The sequence below is a fragment of the Marmota marmota genome, unplaced genomic scaffold (genome assembly GCF_001458135.2).
Source record: "Marmota marmota marmota unplaced genomic scaffold, marMar, whole genome shotgun sequence".
NCBI classification, from domain to species: Eukaryota; Metazoa; Chordata; class Mammalia; order Rodentia; family Sciuridae; genus Marmota; species Marmota marmota.
Window position 1 is genome coordinate 62765868 of NW_026000174.1, and position 23536 is coordinate 62789403.

Genomic DNA, 23536 nt, shown 5'->3' on the forward strand with positions numbered 1-23536 from the left:
AAAAAAAAAAAAAAAAATATATATATATATATATATATATATATATATATATATATACACACACACATATGTATATGTGTGTATTATATGATTACACATTAATTGTATTTTTTTGCTAATATATACATATATATATTTGGGAACAATGGAGGGCATTTTAATAGAAACTATGTAGTATATTAGTATGTAACTACATTTTTTATGTTCATTTTTCATTTTATAGTCTTTTTCCCATTTAACTTTTTAATTGCTTTTATTTTTTAAATACATGAGAGCAGAATGCATTACAATTCTTATTACACATATACAGCACAATTTTTCATATCTCTGTTTTATATAAAGTATATTCACACCAATTCATGTCTTCCTACGTGAACTTTGGATAATTATGTCCATCACATTCCACCATCATTGCTAACCCTCTGGCCCCTCCTTCCCCTCCCACCCCTCTGCCCTATCTAGAGTTCATTTATTCCTCCCTTGCTCCCTCTCCCTACCCCACTATGAGTCAGTTACCTTATATCAGAGAAAACATTCACCATTTGTTTTTTGGGGATTGGATAACTTTACTTACCATTATCTTCTCCAACTGCATCCATTTACCTGCAAATGCCATGATTTTATTTTCTTTAATTGCTGAGTAATATTCCATTGTGTATATATGTAACTACATTTTTAGGACACAATATAGTATTCAGGTTGTATAATAGAATGTTATTCCTAGGAAACATATACTAAGGGACTTAGGGGTCAATTATCATGAAGTCAAATACTTTTCTTTTTTTATAAATTTCACTGTACATATTTGTTATACAATGTGATATTATGAGATACATAAAACAAAAATGATTACTACAGTGAAACAAATTGATATGACTATCATCTTACATAATTACCTGTGTGTGTGTCTGTAGAGCAGATGAAATCTACCCAAATACGAAGTCTTCATATTGTACATCTCTACATATCTACTATGTTGTATCCTTTGATCTTTATCTCCCCACCTCATTCCTTCTCCCCTCCCTCCACCCCAAATAACTACTGTTTGGTTTTCTGCCTTCAACATTTTTCTCCTAAATGAGATCATATACTTTTTCCCTTTCTCTGCCTGGCTTAGACACATAGCAAATAAAAGAGATGAGATCTTCAAGATAAAAACCTTAGGTTGATAGTATAGAAAGCTCACATTCTTTAGCACATTACTCTTTTTTCTGACCTCAATACTAAAGTCTCTTGTCACAAATATGGGCATCTGAATGGGAAACAGGTAACACATGAATGAACTGCTTTTAATTTTATTTATTTTTGCTCTGTAATAACAAAATCAAGTAGATTTGATGAATATTTATTAAAAATGGTGTATTGTATAATCCTGTGTATGGAACTGGAAACAAATCTCATTAAAATTCAATCCTGCCTAGTAGGAAATAGCAGGAGAGAGGGAGGGAAAATATGAGTTGTATCTGATCCACACGTACTTATGCTCAATACTCAGGCACATGCAAGGACTGGTTGTGCTATCCCATGGCACTTTTCATGGGAAAAAAGAAAGAAAAAGTGGGGAGACACATGTATTCAAATTTCTTGAAGGAAAAATAATCTGTGCCCCAGCTGTCTCATTTTAGCAGCAATCACACTTTCTTTGCATGTTTAATCCCTATATGTCAAGTCTTGAGAATAAATGAAAACGTCCAAGTTCTGCTGACCCTTAAATGCATGCTTTATTTATTTAATTTCAAATATTCTGATAAAGATACAGAGGATTGAGTTGTCAAGTTCCTGGAGAAAAATGAGAACACGATTCTGAATTTATAAACACACACACACACACACACAAATCAGAGTGGGATTCTAAATTGCGTTCTTGAGTTAAAGTAAGAATAGATTTTCTGGAACATTTTTCTCTTGATGGTGGCATTACACCTCCTTAAAAGGTGCACAAGCTGCTGTTTCTGTCACAGGAGGATTTGGTGGCAGAATTATCAGGGCCTGTGAAATAAATGAGAATGCCACAGGTGAGTGACCAAACTATGTCAGGCCTCCCTTCCCCACCCACTTATGTCATCTGCAGTGTCCACACCACCTTCTCTGAATTCCATCCAGAGCAGCCTGGACTCTCAGGCGTTCCTCAGACCAGGCTAGATCTAGGAGCCTCACCCAGTGATGGCTCAGGGCCTGAGATGCTGATGGCTGGGAGCCTTAGAGTTGATCCATCTTATTCGAGAACAATGGTCCCTGAGGAGTTACCCCTAACCCAGGTGCTATGGGAAATGCAGGGCTGCTCCTCCAAACCAGGTTACTCGTGCTGATGACAGTGCACATCCAAATCAGGATCTGCTGCCACAATAAAGCCCCACTGAACCCACACTGGCCCAGGGTGGCAGGAATTATCAGGAAACTCACACTTCTCAGACCTCAATTAGGCAAAACCCACTATGAGACTTCAGGTGATTTAGCTCCTGTCTCTTTTGTGGGGGAGTTTGTTGCGGTGTGGCCTGGGAGCCTCAAAAGAAGGCAAAGAGACACAAAGAACAGAAATGAGAACCACAAGAGCAGTCTCATTAAACTGTTGTTCTATATTTGTCTGTGAGTTTTGCTGCCCCAGGGCCTTTGTGTAATGAAGCTAATGAGCAGCTGCTGGGTTTTATTTATTTACTTATTTATTTTTTATTTGTGGTGATACATGACAATAGAATATATTTTGACATATTATACATACATGGAGTACAACTTCCTCTTCTGGTTGTACATGATGTGGAATTACATCGGTTGTGTGTTCATATATGAACATAGGAAAGTAATGCTTGATCCATTCTACTGGCTTTCTATTCCCATTCCCCTAACTTCCCTCCAGTCCTCTTTGTCTAATCCAAAGTACTTGTATTCTTCCCTACTCACCCCCCTTTGCTTATTGTGAGTTAGCATCTCCATATCAGGGAGAGCATTCAACCTTTGGTTTTGAGGAATTGGCTTATTTCACTTAGATGATATTCTCCACTTCCATCCATTTACCAGCAAATGCCATAATTTCATTCTTCTTTATGGCTGAGTAATATTACACTGTGTATATGTACCACATTTTCTTTATCCCTTCATTTGTTGAAGGGCACCTTGGTTGGTTCCATAGCTTAGCTCTTGTGAATTGAGTTGCTATAAACATTGATGTGGCTGTACCACTACAGTATGCTACTTTCAAGTCTTTGGGGTATATGCTGAGGAGTGGAATAACTGGGTCAAATGGTGGTTCCATTCTTAGTTTTCCGAGGAATCTCCATACTGCTTTCCAGAGTGGTTGCACCAATTTGCAGTCCCACCAGGGTTTTACTAGCCACTTTCTTTCTGGATCCCTCAATGTTTAGAGGAAACCCCTCATCAACCTTATGGCTGGATCTGGAGCATCTCCCCAAAGGCTCAAATATCGAAAGCTTGGTCCTCAGTACAGCAATATTCACAGGTAGATGTTTTAGGAAGTGATCGGATCCAGGGAGCTCCAACCTTATCAGTGGATTAGTCTATTGATACATTCATCATTTGAGTGGACTATAGGGAGATGGTGGAAACTATCGGAGGTGAGATCTAGTTGAAGGGAGTAGGTCTTTGAGGGTGTGTCCTTGAAGACTATACCTTGTCCCCAGCCCCTGTCACCACCCTGTTCTTTTTAGGACCTCTTTCCTGGTCTCTTCTCTCCATTTCTTGCCTTACTCTCTGTGTGAGTCATTATTTTCTGGGAGAGCAGAAGACAGAATCTACTGCAGGTCTCAAAATGGATAAAGGAGTTTAATCCCTGGAATTTCTTCAGTAGTCTAGGGAAGGTTTCTGTAATTGAGTAATGAAACAAAATCTGGCGTTCTTGGAGGACCTCTCCATTGTGAAGTGTTGAGAGCCACGGGTTCTGACGCCTGGCATTTTCCAGAGGGAATGTTTGAAAGGTGACGCCAGGGAACCATTGAGATGATGATTTGAGTTAAGCTGTATATAATTGCTGTGATGCTGGATTGATTGTATTGTATATTTGACCTTTACTGTCGGGCAATGGGGAGGCTCTTGCTGCCTCGGGCGCCCGGCACCACTGCTTTGGAGTTCTTGAGCTACTTTGGAGTTCTCGCAGGGATTCCTGGAGGGTTCACATTGGTTGGGGAAGGTCCAGAGGAGGGACTTCCGGTTGGTGTGTGTGTGTGTGTGTGTGTGTGTGTGTGTGTGCCTGGGGGAGTAGCGTGGGTGGCGTTAGAGAGAGGTTCCCAGGGAGCGTGTGTGGAGAGTGCCCGTGAGAGTTCGGGAACAAAGGTTGCTGTTTGAACCTACAAGGCTATGTGGCGGCTCGGTTATTTTGTGCCCGGCCAGACTGCGGCAGTGAAGAAGTCGCTGATCTAGACTCATGATACCCTTGAAGGGGGATAGTCAGACTCCTAAGATCACACCCAATAGTTGAGACTTTTGTGATTCTCTCCCCTTGAGTGTGGGACTTTGGAGAACTGTTTGGATCATAGGGCTGTAACCTCATCGGTATATTAATTCACTGATGGATTCCTAATTTGAATGGACTGTTGGGAGATGACAGAAAATGTAAAAGGTGGAACCTGTCAATTCGAGGAGGTGACACTCCTGTAAGGAGGTTAGGAATCAGTTGACTCTGAGTATATCAAAAAGAACATTGCTCTGGATGGATCTTACCTAATCCTGTGAGACTGAAAGAACTTGAGACATAGGCTGTCCTGCTGTCCTCAGAGAAGTATTTCATATTTCATGTGAAATATGCCACATGAGCATGGAAGAGGGCTAGAAACTTCATATGAGACCATGGGCTCAACGAGCTCCATGAGTACAGCCTGGTAAGACCCTGAGGAGAGGACCCAGCTAAGCTGTAACTGAGATAATCAACCTGTGCTGTCTTAAGCCTCCTGGGAGAGCAGAAGACAGAATCCCACCAGCTGCTAGGGTTTGACTAGCAGGTCTGTGAAGTCCATCACACAGCAATAGAAAACTGGTAGAGACGCCTTCAAAGGAAGGCCGATTCTCACCTCACCGGGGCTGCAGCAGATCACTTTGCATCCAAAAGCAGAGAGGGACACAGCAATGCAGAATTCTAGCACACTCAGAATAAGCACCACACACTCCAGACCCTAAAACAAAGCACAACGAAGGAACACAAGGAACGGAGATGAGAGGGTCCAAGCTTATTTGCCCCAAATCCATTGTAAGTGATACAAAAAAAAGTAGTCAAGATACACAACAAAGATGGAGAATTTGTCGGGAGCTGGATGTGGAGGCTAAAATGTCCTCGGAAGGATATTTGAACATTGGGAATTATGTCAAGAGATGTCAAGAAGGTTGCTGGATTTATCACCACCTGTAGGATAACGTTCAAGACAATTTTCAAATATTACTAGAGGACCATGTAACTTCATCAGGCTCCCTCAGGAAGCCCTGAGGACCTATAGGAACTGACATCTGCCCTCCTTTTTTTTTTTAAAGTGCACATAATAGTACACACTGATCCGTGTTTTAAAATTAAACAAGAAAAATGGTGCAAACATGCTCATCTCAGTAGCTATTTAATGAGTATGTGCTCTATCAATATTGCTTTCTACTCGGTTGGCCTCATGCTATGTAGAGGAAGAACAAACAGCAATGAGAGGTGAACCTGATGGCTAAATAAAAGACCGTTCTATTTCTCAGTCACATCCAAATTCCCGAAGTGCCTCACTAATTAATGGAGGTTGCTTTTGCCAAGGTCAGAGCCCTGCGTACTTCTTCCACCCTGGTATCCCAGGAAAAGAGGAAACACTTACCATTAAAGTTTTCATGGTCCCACAATGATCCGAAATCTCATTGTAGTTACAGTAATAGTAAAAGTTGGTAAAAATAGCCACATTAATTATAGTGATGATCATCCCTGTGGAAGCCAACACAGAGCTGACGATGTTCAGGCCTAGACTGCTTCGGACCTAGGAAGCAATGAAAATCAATTAAACAACCCACAACATCCCCAGATAGATCTCCATCAATCTCTTTCAACCTCTACCTCTTTCCCATCCCATTTCATCCTCTCAATCTTCATTAATAATCTCTTAAATCGACTCTTTTCCCTCAGGACTTTCAATCCTAAATTTTTGCTGAAACAAAAATATGATCTTGTTCTTCCCAAGAATAAATCCTTCATAGATAAAGAACTCAAAACACTTAACACCAAAACCCCAAATAACCCAATCAATAAATGGACTAAGGAACTGAACAGACACTACACAGAAGAAGAACTACAATCAACCAAAAAAAGATGGAAAAAACTTTTATCATCTCTGCTAATTAGAGAAATGCAAATCAAAACTACTCTGATTTTATCTCACTCCGGTCAGAATGGCAGTTATCAAGAATACTAGCAACAATAAGTGTTGGCGAGGATGTGGGGGAAAAGGTACACTCATACATTGTTGGTTGGACTGCAAATTCCTGCAACCATTTTGGAAAGCAGTCTGGAGATTCTTCAGAAAACTTGGAGTGGAACTACCATTTGACTCAGTTATATGGGTCAAATGGGTTTATAATCAAAGGACTTAAATTCAGCATACACAGTGACGCAGTGACGCAGCCACATCAATGTTCATAGCAGTTCAATTCACAATAGCTAAACTATGGTACCAACCTTGGTGCTCTTCAACAGAAGAATGGATAAATAAAATGTGGTACAAATGCACAATGGAATATTACTCAGCCTTAAATGAAAATGAAATTATAACATCTGCAGGTAAGTGGAAGGAACTAGACAACATCATACTAAGTGAAGTAAATCAATCCCAAAAACCAAAAGGCCAAATGTGTTCTCTGATAAGTTGATTCTGATCCATATTGTGGGGAGGGAGGCTTGTAGGGGAAGAATGAAGAAACTTTGGATTGTGCAGAGGGGTGTGAGGGGAGGGATGGGGCTGTGGGGATGAGATGGAGGGTAGAATGAGACAGACATTATTACCATATGTATGATTACACTACTGGAGTGACTCTGCATTATGATGTACAGACAGAGGATGAGAAGTTGTGCTCCATTTGTATACAATGTGTCAAAATGCATTCTACTGTGATCTATAAGTAATTAGAACTATTATGTTTAAAAAAATAGAAGGGAGACCAGAAAAATAGAAACAGGGACCAGGGGAGAGGGAGGGGAGGAAAGGGGGAGGTATTGGGGAATGGAATTGATCAAATTATACTGTTTTATTGGTGTGCATGTATGAATATATCATAAAAAGTCACACTGTTATGTATAACTATAATGTGCCAATCAAAAGGAAAAACAAAGATTAAATCCTTCAGATAACTCCTATGGGCACAAGAGATGAACTCTCAATCCCCCAGGAGAGATTTCAAAGTCCCTTGTACTGTTCCTGCGTCCATTTCCTCCCCTGCTCTGCTACAGGTGAGTGACCTCTCATCATTTCTAACTGCTTCTCAACTCTCATGCCTCTATTCTCATATTATGTCTCTCTTTTGTGTATGCTTTTGTTCGTATTCTCTTCTCATGGAGAAGGTATGGAAGCTTTTTATAGAAATAGAAATTGCTCAGGCAAGTGTGAGGTTTGGTGTGTGTGTAGTGCAAGGTACATTTTAATGGCAGTAGCTGGTGGAGAAGGTAGGAAGGTAGGTGGAGGACAAATTTGGAAAGACTGTATTTATTATGCTCCACAATTTAAAATTTATCCTTGAGCAAAGAAAACTCAAATATGGCCCTTAGCCAGCAAGTAAAATGTTTGCTGAGATCTGGACTTTTGACTTTTACATGCTGACCCAAGAGTTATGTTTTAAATTCACTTCTTCTTATGTAATAGTGCTTGAGGAACTTCCTTTATTGCAAACTCAAATCCTTCCTGGATACAGTTGGAATACTCATTTTCATCAGTAAGTCAATAAAGATTAGTCCACTCCAATACTTGATGTTGTCATTGTGGGCTGGATCTCAAGCTTCAAGACTTGGATGGCTGAATCCACCTGACATTTATTTTCTAGAATTCTCTATATCCTATATCTGCATAACAATTTGTGCAGCAACTACTCTGCCAAAATATCTGGTCAATGTCAGTAACTCTATCATCAGCCAATTGTTCGTCCACCATTTTTGAAAGAAAGATCTTTCTAGGTAAAATTCATAATATCTCTTGATGTTTTTAAATCAAAGAAACAAACTTTGCTTTCTGTTCTGGAAGAATGCACATTTGATTAAATCCTTCCCCTTTCAATGCTGAAGTAAAATGAAAAGAAATATTACCATTCCTTTTGTAGTTCTTTTTCCTGCTGCAATTGAAAAGGAGCCTGAAATAATAAACTAGGAATAAGAGGGAAAAATGTGGTTAAAAAAACTTTAAAGATATATCAGAAATTATAACTTACTATAACTTATTAATTTATTAAATTTGTGGTATTAAGGGAAAAATCGCATTAATTGCTACTGTTATTTACAATGTTGATAAGGCATTTAAACAATTCAAAATTACTATTGACTTAAACATGGTTAATAGAATGTGAAGAACTGTATTTTCTATAATATGATAGAATGTCTGTCTTCACCTAAAAGTTTTTATCATGTTCAGTGGGGAAATACTAGGGTCTCCTCCTTAAAATTAAAATCAAGATAATGATATGGATTATTATATAATAGTATTCTGAGTACAGTAACCAAAATACTTAGGTGAGAAAATATTTGAATAATTTGTTAGACTTACTCTTATTCACATATGAATATGATTTATATTTGAAACATCCAAGAATATCATCTAAAAACTAATACTAACTATTGAAAGTTCAGTCAGGCACATGGAAAACATTATATATTATATATGTTGTACACAATATCAGATATGCTGTGCCAGAAATTATATATGATTTATAAATATTTGTCTATTTGTACGTTAAAAGATAAGACTTAATAAGAAAATATCATGAAGCATAGCAAAAATTATATATAGCATCTCAGAAGACTAGACTTAACAAGGAATGCAAAAGATATACATGAGTAAAACACGACAGTGTTCCAAAGGAAACAAAAGCACGCTTGAATAAATAGACCAAAGTGGGGATAATGCTCCAAGATTCTCATCAAGATCCATAGCTGTACTGGAGACCTAAGAAAACTGTACAATTGGTCTTTGAACTTGTACCATATAAAGGAGAAAAGAGAGGCACTTTTCAACTGAAATTTGGAAGTAAGGGTGAGAAAATAATTGAAGGTATCAGCAAAAATGTTTCTCATGACTAAGCAAAGGCTTGTCAGGTGGCAAACACCTGCAGTCCTCTGATGACAGATCCTGTAGTTCCCAGTGAACCACTAAACATGCATAGAAGTCATGAACTGGGTAAGGTGGTTTCCATCCTGGTCTTACAAAAAAAAAAAAAGTGGAAGTGGAAAACTAGAGTGGTTAGAGTGGTGTGTGATCCTAGAACTGGACTGATGCTTTTCAAGTCATGATTCCTATACCAAAAAGATCTTGGGAAATTTCCTTAAGCCCTGTAAGTCACGATTGCTTCATCCATGCTATGAAGACAAATCCTCCCTCAGAAGTTGGTGGTGATTACTTGGGACAGGACTGTGCCACTCAGCAGGGAGCCCAGATTTGGGTAAGAGTTTCATAAAAGCTCTTTTGGCCTTGGTATTATTAAATAAAGTGTAGCTCAGCTTCCAAAAGATCTGTATTTGCTCTTCTTCAAATATGGCACTTCAACTGTCAGCAGGACAGAAAAATTAAAAAGGCAAGTCTCTCACAAAACTCTAAACTGTCTTATACTCAATTTTATAGATACGTGGATATCCTTTATACTTGAATATGTTCCCTGATTCTAACAGAGACGCATTTTAGACAGTTTACCTTTCTCTTGTCAGTAGACGAAAAGATAATTTATATACTCAGTTTACACTTTCAATTTGCTAAAACAAAAACAACAACAACAAAAAAACTCTTCTTGTATATGTGGGTTTTTTAGGGAAATATTTCTAAATTTTCTTAAATTCTAATATAAATTGTAGTTACGTTCATTAAACTTGTGAAACAAAACTTATCTAACAGCAACTCCGTTTTCTAAGATGAGTTCGACAGTACAAATTGCCTGTCAGTTATGTCTTCTCTTCTTCCTTTCTAACAACACCCTCATTTTGTTTAGACTCCCATGAGCTTCCGAGCAGGGTGAACAGACACAGAAATGATTCTCGATTACAAGTTAACACTAGTAAGTGCATTATTATTGCCCATATCTGGTTTAAGAATACACCTATAACACATTTGTGAACATGAGATGTGTCAGCCAGTCAGATAAATTCTTACACTACAGGATACCAGCTCTGGAACTGACTAGCCTTTGCACTTTTTGTGGTCTGCTTTTGCTGTCAATCTTTAATTTGTTCTGATTTGAGCCTGTGGTTACAGGCTGCTATGCTCTATCCTAATAGATCCATACTAAATATTTGGTAGATCCAACTTTCCATGAGTTTTGTATTTTCATTGACACTTTAAATATGAAAAATCTGAGTCATCGCAAGGTTGAATATATCTTTCTCAAAGTTCTAGAACTACTAGAGAGAGTTGGGGTAGGATTCCATGCAAAGCCTCACCTTATTAACAACAGTGTTAAGATACCTCCAGTTATTCCAGAAGATATGCTACTCACCATCAGTGACCCCCAAACTGTGTACCCCGAAATTATAAATGGTCCATAAATGAACCACTTGAGAGTCATCATTATTATCCCGAAGATGAAGATAATCAGGGCAATTATAATCTGCACAACCTAGAAATGACAAAGAAAGTTAAAAAAGATCATCCACCACCAAAATTGTGACCATGCTATCTCATATCCAAACACTAAGTGACCCTCATTCTCCATCTTTTGATATAGTCTGATGAATTTCCAGACATTCTTATCACTTTTTTTCTCATCAAGAACTGTGGATATTCTAACTTATCAAAATTATTCCTCAGAATATTTATCATTGACCCATTAATTTCAAGGTTAGAAGGAGCATGCCAAAACCTGCTCAGGGCACTTTTCTGATACTCTCATTGCTTCTTCTACCACAATGGCTGTTCTCTTTGTCACATGCTCAAACAGGAGTCATACAGGACATAGGAAGCAATCATTCTAGCAAGAAGAGGTAACCTGAAGGAAAAAAAAAAAAACTTAGATGGAGGCAGAGAACAAATGTGGCATTCTTTTGGGATCTGAGGAAAGAATTTGTGTGGGAGACCAACCTTGCACGTGACTGAGTCACACTCCCCGGCTGGGTGCTGAGGTGCTCAGTCACAGAAATGTGGCAGAGCTTTCCCCACCCTTCTTGGGTTCGAGGGTTGGTGTCTGGTGCATGGGTGTGTCTTCCTACAGCCCCATGGGTGAAGCTATGCTCACCTGTTCCTTTGTAATATAACCCCTTGCCTTGTTTAGGATAGAATCTTCCATGGAAGTGCCTTGTGTGTGTGTCCCCTTCTCTTACTGTGCCCTTGGGTGTGGCCTACCCAGGTGTCAGTCAACCTGCTGACAGTGGACATCATGAAGATACTCAGCCCCCTGAAACCTGACCCCTTGCCTCATTTGAATAGCTTCTCCTCAATAAAATGGGTCAGCTCTCGCTCTCTCTTCCTGTGGACCCTTAATGTCAGAGGAGCTGTCACAGTGACCCCAAACAAAAAGGTATTTGTGTCTCTTGTGTGGTTATTTTGCACAGCCCAGTTAGCCCAGTTCAACTGGAGTAACCCCTGAGCCTTTTAGTCGTGACAACAGAAACCTGACAAATTTGAGTACAGTAAATAAAAATGAGGAATTGGAGTTCAGTTGCGCAAAAGGTATTAAGAAGGAGTTGAAGAAAATGAAAATAGTATCACAACCTTGGGGATGTAGTGAAGGTAGTGTGTAAAGGGAAATTCATAGCATGTGTGCATGCATAAGAAAAGATGAAAGACCTAAAACCAATCCCCTGAGCTTTCATCTGAGGAAACCAGAAAAAAAGAAGAACAAATTAAGTCCAAAGGAAACAAGAAAAAATAAAAAGCATAAGAGAAATCAATGAAAATGAAAATATGAAACCAATAGCCAAAGGCAACAAAAATAGAAAAACTGTTTTTAAAGATAAATAAAGCACCCCGAGGAATGCGTTTAAATCAATTTCCTTTTAGCCAGTCTATGAAAGAAATAGGAGAATACCAATTAGAAATATTAGATATGAAATAAGGAATGTTATTGCAGAACCTAGGGCATAAAAAGGTTAGTAAAGGAATACTATAAGAAACTCTGTACCCACAAATGAGATAACCTAGATGAAGTGATAAGTCCTCAAGGCATAATGTACCAAAACTCACAATAAGAAATAGCTGATCTGAGTAGGCTTATGTCATTAAATAAGATGACTTCATGATTTAAATATTCCAAAACAGAAAGTACCAATTACAGAAGATTTCAATAGCAAATTCTAACAAATTCTTAAAAAAAGAAATGATACCAGTTCTCTATAATATCTTTCAGAAAGTATAAATAGTGGGCATGCATTCTAACTCATTCTATGAGAGAGGGCACTATCATAATAGCAAACCCAGACAGAAATTACCCCAAATAATAAACAAATAAATAAATAAGAAGAAAGAAAACTGAAAGTCAACACCTTTGAAATTCTTACTAAAATATTAATATGGATACTAAAATCCTCAACAAAACATCATTGAATTGAATCTAAGAAGGTATAAAAAGAACTATCTTCTGTAACAAGTGATATTTATCCCAGGTAGGTAAGTTCAACATTTAAAAATAAATTAATCTTAACTATCACATCAATAAACTGAAGAAAAATCATGTGATCATATCAATAGATGCAGAATAGGCATTAAAAAAACTCCTAGTAAATTAGAAATGGGGAGGAACTTCCTCAACTTGCTAAAGAATACCTACAAAAATCCCACAGCTCCCTTCATAGTTAACAGTGAGAAACTCAAAGATTTCTCATCAAGATGAAGGGCAAGGTACTTCTTTCAACACTGTGCTAAAGTCCTACCTAAACTAACATTAAAAAGTAAAGGAAATAAGAGAAATATATATATATATATATATATGGAAGAACTAAAAATGTTCATAAATGACATGATGGTCATGTAGAAAAGTCTGAAGGTAAAACAAAACAAAATACTCCTGGAACTAATAAAACTCATAACTGACTATAACAGGGTTTGGAGGATATATGATTCTGAATATTTACCTCTAAATGTGACCTGACATTTTTCCCTTAAAGCTTTTATTTTATCCTTGTTTTGTATGTTAAGCATTTTAATTATAATGGGTCTTGAAGAGCCTCTTTTTTGATCTGCTCTATTTGAGGTTCTGAATTCTTCCTGTATCTGAATGTCCATCTCATTCTGAAGGTTTGGAAATTTTTTCTATTATTATTTCCTTGAAGAGTTTATCCATTCCATTAGCTTGCACCTCAGAGCCCTCAAAATTCCAGTGTTTCTTAAATTGGGTCTTTTCATGTTATCCCAGAGTTCCTACATATTCTTATCATGTTACTTATTTTTTTTCCTTTGATACTAGCTGAATATTCAAGGCTGGCCACTTTGTCTTTCAGTTCTGAGATTCTATCTTCAGCATGGCTTACTCTATTTAAATTAGTAACCTTAAAAATTACATTCTTAGGTATTGATTTGGGATTGTTATGTGTAAATCTGAAAAACTTGTACAAAACCTGTAAGGAAAACTATAAAACTCTGATGGATTAGATCAAAGAATTAAGAAAACCTGAGAAGATATTCTATTCCTTGTTCATAGACAGGAAGACTTAATATTGTCAAGATTTAATTTCTTCCCAACTTTATGTAGAGATTCAATGCAATCTAAAAATCCCAATAAGTCATTTTGTAGGTATGAACAAACTGATTCTGAAGTTTATAGCAGATGTAATATTGATGAAGAATAGAGTAAGAAGACTAACACTATACAACTTCAGTGCATATTAGAAAGCTACATTTATCAAGACACTGTGGTATTGTAAAAAAATAGTAAAACAGATCAAGGGAATAGAATAGAAATCTCAGAAATTGGCACATAAACAGCATCAACTGATCTTTGAAAAAAGCAAAAAAAAAGTGATACAATGAAGAAAAGATAAGTCTGTCTTAGTTCATTGAACATAATGTTCTCTAGTTCCATCAAGTAACATAATTTGGCTCTTCTTTATGCCTAAATAAAACTCCACTCTCTCTCTCTCTCTCTCTCTCTCTCTCTCTCTCTCTGTGTGTGTGTGTGTGTGTGTGTGTACCCATAATGCAGATTTCTTTCACTTAATACACATAAAGTTTCCTCCATTTTTTTTTTCCTGGCTTGATAGCTTGTTTCAATTAGCATTGAAAATATTCAATATGTATGTACACACAAACACACACTCACACACACACACACAGTTACACCTATTCTTTATCCACTCATCCATTTATGGATACTTCAGTCCCCTGATTGTATTGCTCTAAACCATCCATGCATGTATCATTATGGTATGCTGACTTTAATTCTTTTGCATAGATCCCAAGGAGTAGAATAGCTGGGTCATATGGTGGTTCCATTCCCAGTCTTTTGAGAAATCTCCATGCTGATTTTTATATGGTTTTACTCATTTACAGTTCTATAGTCTATAAGTAAATCCTTTTTCCCTACATCCTCACCAGCATTTATTATTATTTGTATTCGTGATAAAGGAATTCAGCAAGTTTCTTACAAAACTGAACAAATTCTTACAATATGCTATGATTCGGATTTAGTTTGTCTTCCAAAGGTTTGGGTGATGAAAGCTTGGTTTCCAATGTGGTAGAGTTGAGGTGGCAGGACCCTGAAGAGGTTAGGCCTTGTGAAAGGTAATTAGTTCATGTGGAACCATCCATGTAAGGGGTTTTTACTGGTCTTGAGGCGAGGGGTAGCTCTCACAAAAGCAAACTGTTATAAATTCAGGTGCGGCATGTACTTTTTCTATATCCTCCTCCAAAATGCCTGGATGTAGCCAAGGGACTCTCACTAGAATGCAATACAATTTTCACTTCTCAGCCACCACAAGTGTAAACCCTATAAACTCATTTCTTTCTTAAGTTACCAAGCCTCAGGTATTTTTTTCTAACAACACAAAATGGACTTGAACACCATATACTCCAGCAATTGTGTTCGCTCCAATGAGTTGAACATTTATGACCATTGGAAACCCAGACACAGATATCCATAGCAGCTTTATTGACATTTGCAACCAAAATATCATTTTATAGAAGAATGTGTAAAAAGGAACTGTGGTACATTCAGAAAAAGGAATATTTCAGTGCTAAATTGAAACAAGCTATCAGGTCATAAAAAAACATGGAGGAAACAATGAATAAAGGGACAAATGGTCTGTCTACTACCAGTGAAGGAAATCTACATTAAAAGGCTAAATTATTTAATTTGTCATTTAATTAAATCATTAAATTTAAATTGATATTTAATTCCAGTAATATGAGTTTTAGAACAAGGCAAACTATAGAGGAATTAAAACAATAGCAGTTTCCAGGGGCTAGAGAGGAAGGAAGAATGAGTACACAGAGCATGGGGGATTTTCAGAAAAGGGAAATTACTTTGACACTATGAAGGTGGATATGTGTATTATACATTTGTCCAAAGAGAGAATCTTAATGTGTATTACGGACTTTGAATTATAATGATCTGTCACTGAAAGTTAATCAATTGTAAAAAATGTACTGGCGGGGGAGATTGATAATGGGAAACTATGTATGTATGGGCACAGAGTGACTCTGGGATATATCTGTGTTTTCCTCTCAATTGTTCTGTAAAACTAAAATTCCTCTTTAAAAAGTCTGTTTAAGAATACTTACTAAGCCTGGTGTGGTGGCACACTCCTATAACCCCAAAACTGAAGCAGAAGGATCACAAGTTCAAAGCCAGACTCAGCAAAAGTGAGACACTAAGCCTCACTTTTGAGAACCTGTCTCTAAATAAAATACAAAACAAGGCTGGGGAGTGGCTCAGTGCCTCTGAGTTCAATCCTTGGTATCCCCCCCCAAAAAAAGAACACCTTTTAATATATGAAGAATAAACATTGCATATGTCAATATAAATAAGCATTTTCCAAAATTGAAAAAATTTGAATAAGGGGGTGGGGGAGAATATAAAGTACAATTAGTTGAGCCCAGCTGAAGTTGGGATAAAAATAAACCTCTGTATTCAGCATCCCTTAACCTGCCCTATAGTGGCAATGTTTAAACTCTCCATTTCTTTAGCCACATCCGTCTGAGATTCCAGGTAGAAGTGTTTGGAAGATAAAATATTTTTTACCATCTGAGAATCAGGCTAAGAAAAGGAACCAGAGAGACAGATAAAGGGACAAATGGTCTGTCTACTACCAGACAGGCCAGTGGCGAGGACCTCGGCTAGCCCACTAAGCCCTTTCTGCAGCTGTTCTTCCCCTGGGCTGAAATAGAACTCTCCTGGATGACCCACCACCTGGAATGGATCTAAAGTCACCATACTTTAAATGTAGCTGGATCAGAAACATGATGTCACAGAGTACCATAGCAATTTTTTTCAAATGATAAGACCTGAAAATTAAACACTGAAGATCCTAGGACTGGTGGGTAAACGACAAGGTTCCTGGGACAGTATTGGGCATTGGGTTGATCGGGTGTGAGTTTACACCCCTGGTCTTCTCTCACACAGGCAACTGACTTACCCCGAGAGCCAAGGGTTCACCCTTCAAGAACTTCTTCTGCATCCTTTTCCACACTTGGGAGCGTAGAGCGGTTGCCTGCTCCAGGAACTGCAGAGCAGGGCCGCCCTCCACGGAGGTCTGTTCCGTTCCTTGCATGGTTATCATGGCAGCAGAAACAGTGCTAGAATAAGAAATTGATTCAGGATAAGGACCTGGATGGGACAAGAGAGGGACATGGCAGTGTGAGTCAGCTTTCTCCCTAAGGGGAAATTCTGAACTATATTATGATAGCTATTTAAGAAAGGAAGGCATAAAAAGGAACACATTAAGAGGAGAGAAGGGGAGAAGGAGAAAAGGGGAGAGAGAGAGAGAAAATCTAAAGACCACGTGATGTCAAGATCTTAGTGTTGAAGACAGGAAAATGTGGAGAGAACCCAGATAAATATGGACCCCAAAATTAGGAAATTTTCTTCAATTTCATATTTAAGTGTGATCGAATTGATCTCTATCCATATTTTTCCTATTCCATTGGTTATAACCACCTCTCCATTGAAGGATCACTTTAATAGTAGTAGTTAGCTACCCAGAATCATCAGCATTACCATTTATGTATAGTATTTTATAGTCCCCTTTTTCTTATCGGAACATAGGTACACCCTCAGAACTAGAAGTCTTTCCACTGTCTGTCTTTAGTGAATGTGTTTTATGGAACCTTGAATTTTGTTCTACAAACCCCAGACTTGGAGGATGGAACTTAAGACTCAGAGTCATGCCCTTGACACCACATTTTAAATCTCTTGTCTTATTATAGTGCCTTAAATCTTGACTTGCCGATGCATAGCGAAGATCCCCAACCTGTAGGTCCAAGCTGCTAGTTTGTCCCTCAGGGTCAGAGACCCCAGATTCATGGGCAATCTGCATCTACTTGTGCCTCAGTGAGAGAACATGTTCCTAAAGTTTCAAGGGACACAGTAGTTTTGTAAGATCCTGTTCAGCTCCACACAGCTGAAGCAACTGCATGAAGCCTGCAACACTACCCCCAACCAGAGCCAGAATGACTGCTTCTTGCCCAGCCCACCAGCTCAGACTCATGTGCAGGTGAAAATCTTGATCTTTAAGAGTACTTTGTAAAGTGTTGAGGATGTGGATGCTCCAAAAGTTGTGCAGCCAGCCACACAGATACGCAAGAAATGTGAAAACACAAGAAAATATGGCATTTTCCAACGAACACAATAATTCCTCAATAACTAACTCCAAAGAAATAGAATTACATGAGTTTCCTGAAAAGGAATTAAATAAACTTAAGGAAATTCAGAGATACAAAATAATATAGGTAGACAATTTAGACAATTCAATGAAATCAGAAAAACAATTCATGATCTGAACAAAAAACTAAAGATATACATGTATAATATATATTATATAATCTATTGTATAGATTATATAATCTAGTATATATTAATTATATATTAATCATATATTAATATATTATATAATACATTATATAACATATGATATGTTATTTTATATATTGTTATATAATATATTATATGTTATAATATATATGTTATCTTATATAAAATAACATATGTAAAACAAAGAACCAAACAGAAACTCAAAACTGAAATCTTCAATAAATCAAATTTAAAAATACAAGAGATTTCCATGAAATTCATTTGGAAAAACAAGAGACCCAGAATAGCCAAAGCAATCTTTATCAAGAAGAGTAAAGCAGGAGGCATCACAATACCAAACCTTAAATTATCCTACAGAGCAATAGTAACAAAAACTGCATGGTATTGGTACCCATACAGACATGTAGACCAATGGTTCAAAGCAGAAGACACAGAGACAAACCCACATAAATGTGATTGTCTCATACTAGAAAAAGGCACCAAAAACATACATTGGAGAAAAGGTAGTCTATTCAATAAATGGTGTTGGGAAAAGTGGAAATCCTAATGTAGCCAAATGAAATTAAACTTCTCTTTCTCACAAAAATCAACTCAAAGTGGATCAAAGACTTTGGCACTAGAACAGAGATCCTGCACCTAGTAGAATAAAAAGTAGGCCCAAATGTTCCTGATGTCAGCTTAGGACATGACTTCCTTAACAAGACTCCTAAGTGCAAGAAATAAAATCAAGAATTAATAAATGGGATGGATTCAAACTAAAAAGCTTCTCTCAGAAAAGAAAAAACATCTTCACCACATGCTCCTTAGATAGAGCACTAATCACCAGAATATATAGAGAACTCAAAAAACTTAACACCAAAAATAATAATAATAATAACCCAATCAATAAATGGCCTAAGGAACTGAACAGACACTTCACAGAATAAAAAATACAATCAATCAACAAATATATGAAAAAAAATGTTCATTATCTCTAGCAATTAAAGAAATACAAATCAAAACTACTCTAAGATTTCATTCACTCCAGTCAGAATGGCAATTCTAAAAACTACAAGCAATAATAAGTGTTGACAAAGATGTGGGGGAAAATATTCACTGATACATTGGTGGTGGGACTGCAAATTGGTACAACCACTCAGGAAAGCAGTATAGAAATTCCTCAGAAAACTAAGAATGGAACCACCATTTGACCCAGATATCCTACTCCTCAATTTATATCCAAAGGATTGAAAATCAGCTCACTACAGTGACTCAGCCACATCAATGTTCATAGAAACTCAATTCACAATAGCTAAACTATGGAACCAACCTAGATGTCCTTCAACAGATGAATGGATAAAAAAATGTGGTATATATACACAATGAAATATTACTCAGCCTTAAAGAAGAATGAATTTATGGCATTTGCAGGTAAATGGATGAAACTAGAGAATGTCATGCTAAGTGAAATAAGTCAATCCCCCAAAACCAAAGCCCAAATGCTTTCTCTGTTAAGAAAATGCTAATTCATACTGGGGAGTGGAAGGTAGGAAAGAATGAAGGAGCTTTGGATTGTGCATAGGGCCATGACGGGAGGGGTGGGGCTGTGGGGGTGGGAAGGATGGTGAAATAAGACAGACATTATTACTCTATATACATGTATGATTACACTACTGGTGTGACACTATACCACGTACAGCCAGGGGAATGAGAAGTTGTGCTCCATGGGTGTACAATGTGTCAAAATGCATTCTACTGTCAAAAAAATAAATAAAATTAACCACCCCCCCCCCAAGTACAACAGATTTCAACAGCAGACTGGATCAAGCAAAATTTTAAACTTTGTAAACTTGAAAACATCTTGGAAAATTAGCCGTAAGGGGGAAAAGAGTGGGGGGGAAGCATAAAAAAATGTGAAGAAAATCTAAGATACTGGTGGGATACCATTAACAAATTTTCACATTATGGGAGTTCCCGTAGAAGAGACAGAAAGGGATAGAAAGTTCACTTAATAAAATAATTGCCGAACAGTTCCCTAGTCCAGGGAGAGAAATGGACATCCAGATCCATGAAGCTCAAAATTTCCCAAAGAGATTCAAACCAAAGACCTCCTCTCCAGGGCATATTATAAACAAAACATCAAAGTCAGAGACAAAGATAGACTCTTACAACAGCAAAAGAAAAAGCAAGTCAAATCTAAGAGAATCTTGATTACACATCAGAGGATTTCTTGACCAAAAATATCCTGAGGGCCAGAAGAGAAGGGGATGAAAAAGTCAAAGCACTAAAATAAAGACAATAACCGCAACCCCAAAATAGTGTAACCAGAAAAAACTCTCCATCAAGGAAAATAAAGATTTCCTCAGGTAAGCAAAAATAGGGAACTTATTACCCCCAGACTGATCACATAGGAAGTACTTAATGGAGCTATTCAAGCAGAAACTAAAGGATAAATATTATCATGAAAATATATGAAGGTATAAAAAACCACTGGCAGAGGTAGACATATATTCACATTCATAATAAACTATCATGGTGGTGTATACATCATTCATATCACCGATATGCTGGGTAAAAATTAAAATGGTCAAAAATAACTAAGGTGACGCAAGTTGTAAGGGAACACCCAATGTAGAAAAAAATCAATTGTGATATAAAAATATACATCATGGGGAGGAGGGTAAGGTCCTATTGGTCACCCTCTTCTTTAAAACACTTCCTTTGTATTACACTATTAATAAATAGTTAAGCATTTTTAAAGTTGTTGATAAGAGAAATTCAGCTGATTCTGTCCACCTTTGTTACTCTGACCTTATTTTGAACTTCTTTTCTCATGTACTTATTTATTCTGTGGTCCTGGGAAATGAAACCAGTATGTTCTACCACTGAGCTATCCCATTCCTTCTTTTTCCTAACATCCCCCTGCCCCAACACACTGGCTTTCAAAATTTTATCTTGAGGCATGGTTTCAGTTAGTTGCTGTGACTGGCCTTGAACTTTGGATCCTGCTGCCTCAGCCTATCTAAGTATCTGACATTACAGTCACCTGTCCCTCTGCTATCTCTCCTTTTTATTTTTGATATCTCTAATGCATTGGCCTTATTTTAGTTTTTTCCAAAACAATAATTTCATTCTTATATTGGGGCATTTCGGCATGTCGGTCCCATTCATAGGAATTTCCCTATGAATTGCATCTCTGTCTGCTTCATAACAATAAGCAGAACATCCCACCCCAACATTGACCCTTCTCTTAAGTACACTGACAGTATCACGCAGTCTGCCTCCATTCAGACACAGCTCCCCCCGCACATGAATCACTCAACTTACCTCCCTGTTACACCACAGAAGCAAAAGGGCTATGAAGTAACTAAAGAGGATTCTTTTCAGTCTAAGTGAATGTGTACTTTATTTTATTCTCTTTTATGCAGTGGGGTCTCTGCCTGTGGGGTCTACCTTCAGATAGAGGATTTAGGAAATTTATAAACACCTCTGGTGGCTCTTCTGTATTTGAAGCCTCTCTAGTAAGATGGCAGGCTTCCCCAGGACAAAGACATTATATCAAAACCTGCTTTCAAGTGACTTTGATTCTCTGCCAAGACAGGTCAGGCTCTGGACACTGAAGGCTGATACTCTCTATGTCTTTCTAAGAGACTCTGGCCACGGGAGGAGCTCCTACCTTCATATCACAGAAATCCACATGTCCTGACCCAGGACAAGTCAGCTCCCCAAGGACAAAAATGTATGTCTACACTCCAATGATCAATGTCTTCATTTTCAAATATCAAGAAAACCCAAAATGCAGACTCTTGGATAGTATGAACAACATTTCTTCCAGGTTTGGGGGAAGATCTGACACTTACTTTGCCGCATTGCCTGTGACCTCTGGGAGACCATTGGCGGTTACAGTGTACTTACTTGGGCTCCTGGTACAGAGATAGAGATACATGGGCAATTCTTCCATCTCCTATTGGCTATCAAATCCTTATGGAAATGCATGACCACCAATCGTTTGTGTCCTTATTTTTATATTAACACCCCTCATGGGTCACCATCTCCAAGGAGGCATGAAAAGAGTGGTCTAAAGGTCTAGACTCACGTTTGACAAACTTATAAAATATAGACCCCAAAAGAGGCCTGCATCTGGATTTTTTTTTTTTTTTTTGAAGAAGAAAATGGTGGTGATACAGAAATGGTAACCTGGGCAGGGAGACAGACTGGACTAGAATCCAGTATAGTCCTAGCCCTTTCATTAACGAGTCTGATTCTGGGCAGGTCATTTCCCCTCTCTAGGTTTCTTTAATCTCTCTAAAAAGAGAGTGCGTTGGGTAGTTTCCCCCAATCTTCTTTGTGATTTCCACAAAGCTAAGAATCTTCTAAGAATTTTGCATCCGCATAGTTCTTCATGAGCAACTTCAGTTTGTGGCTTGGGTGTGCCATGCATGGTGACAAAGACCACTGGAGAACTAAGCCAGGCCACAGACTACGGCAGGACCATTGTAAGTGCATTTGGCTGAGGACCCTGCCTTAACCCCAAGCCCTCTCTCCACCAGATTCTGCATGTGGCAGATCTTTTCTTTAAATGTCACATTATAAAAATGACAAGTTTGGAGACAGAGAATGAAAACTACAGAAGAAGGAGTGTTTTAAAGGTGCATAAATTGATTAATCAAACATTGAAAATATGTGCTTACAGTTTTTTGAAAGCCCAGAAAGTTAGAGAACAAAAATAACTAAAACTACCGACACACACCCAGCTTTGGACTTTAGGAGGTGGTTGACCATCTTCATCTTGTGCTGCAAACCTACTCCTCAAATGCACCAGATGTACACTTCAGGGTGGACTCAACCCTCCCCGATCCACAGTACCGGTATGTGCTATGTGAGCTGTCTCATTCTTTCTCCTATTCCTAGGAGTCTAAGAACCAGTAACTGAAAACCCATCAGTCCAAAAGCCCAGGAAGGATGTCCCTGGACCTACCTTCTTCCAGCCTGCAGCATGTGCTGTGTCTGATGGGGTCCAGGCTCCAGAGAAGTGCCTCGATTCTCTGTGAAGCTAGAATCACCTCCTCACCCTTCACACCTGACTCAGATTAAATCTGCACTTTTTTTTTTTTCTGGTGTTTTTTCTGAATCCGAAAGGCTGTGCTGAGAATTTCTGAGAATGACAACTAGTTCCTTTTTTATTGTCCCTAATATGGGAGTGTCTATCTATTGTGCAATTTGCTGAAAAGCAGTGATCATGGCTTACAGTCTTTCATATGAAAATAATAGTGGTGACTATTTGTGGGGGTCAGCGTGAGGATGTGTTGTGTGCCCAACTCTGTTGAAAGGTCTTAATGCACACAAACGAATCTAATGGCATTTAGAAGCCTTCTGAAGGCCCATTTTCACAATTTCATACGGCTCCATGTTATTTTCATAGAAAACTATACAATTTAAACATGTTATTTGC

General features: G+C 37.9%; 1 protein-coding gene across 3 annotated transcripts; it reads right to left on the reverse strand.

Moving 5' to 3' along the window:
- Positions 1-1702: 1702 nt before the first annotated feature.
- On the reverse strand, positions 1703-23251 carry LOC107135872 (membrane-spanning 4-domains subfamily A member 4A-like). Of its 3 annotated transcripts, XM_048788913.1 has the most exons (8): positions 23063-23251; positions 16712-16871; positions 10645-10764; positions 8255-8311; positions 5790-5945; positions 5019-5120; positions 2404-2503; positions 1703-1989 (listed from the first exon to the last, which is right to left on the reverse strand). In XM_048788913.1, the coding sequence occupies exons 1-7, from the start codon at positions 23080-23082 to the stop codon at positions 2453-2455; spliced, it is 666 nt and encodes a 221-aa protein (XP_048644870.1). In that variant the 5' UTR covers positions 23083-23251; the 3' UTR covers positions 1703-1989; positions 2404-2452. The 3 variants fall into 3 exon arrangements, with proteins under 3 accessions (XP_048644870.1, XP_015333499.1, XP_048644871.1); XM_015478013.2 differs by lacking the exon at positions 2404-2503 and having other exon boundaries at positions 23063-23249; XM_048788914.1 differs by lacking the exon at positions 2404-2503 and having other exon boundaries at positions 16712-16902; positions 23063-23249.
- Positions 23252-23536: the final 285 nt, after the last annotated feature.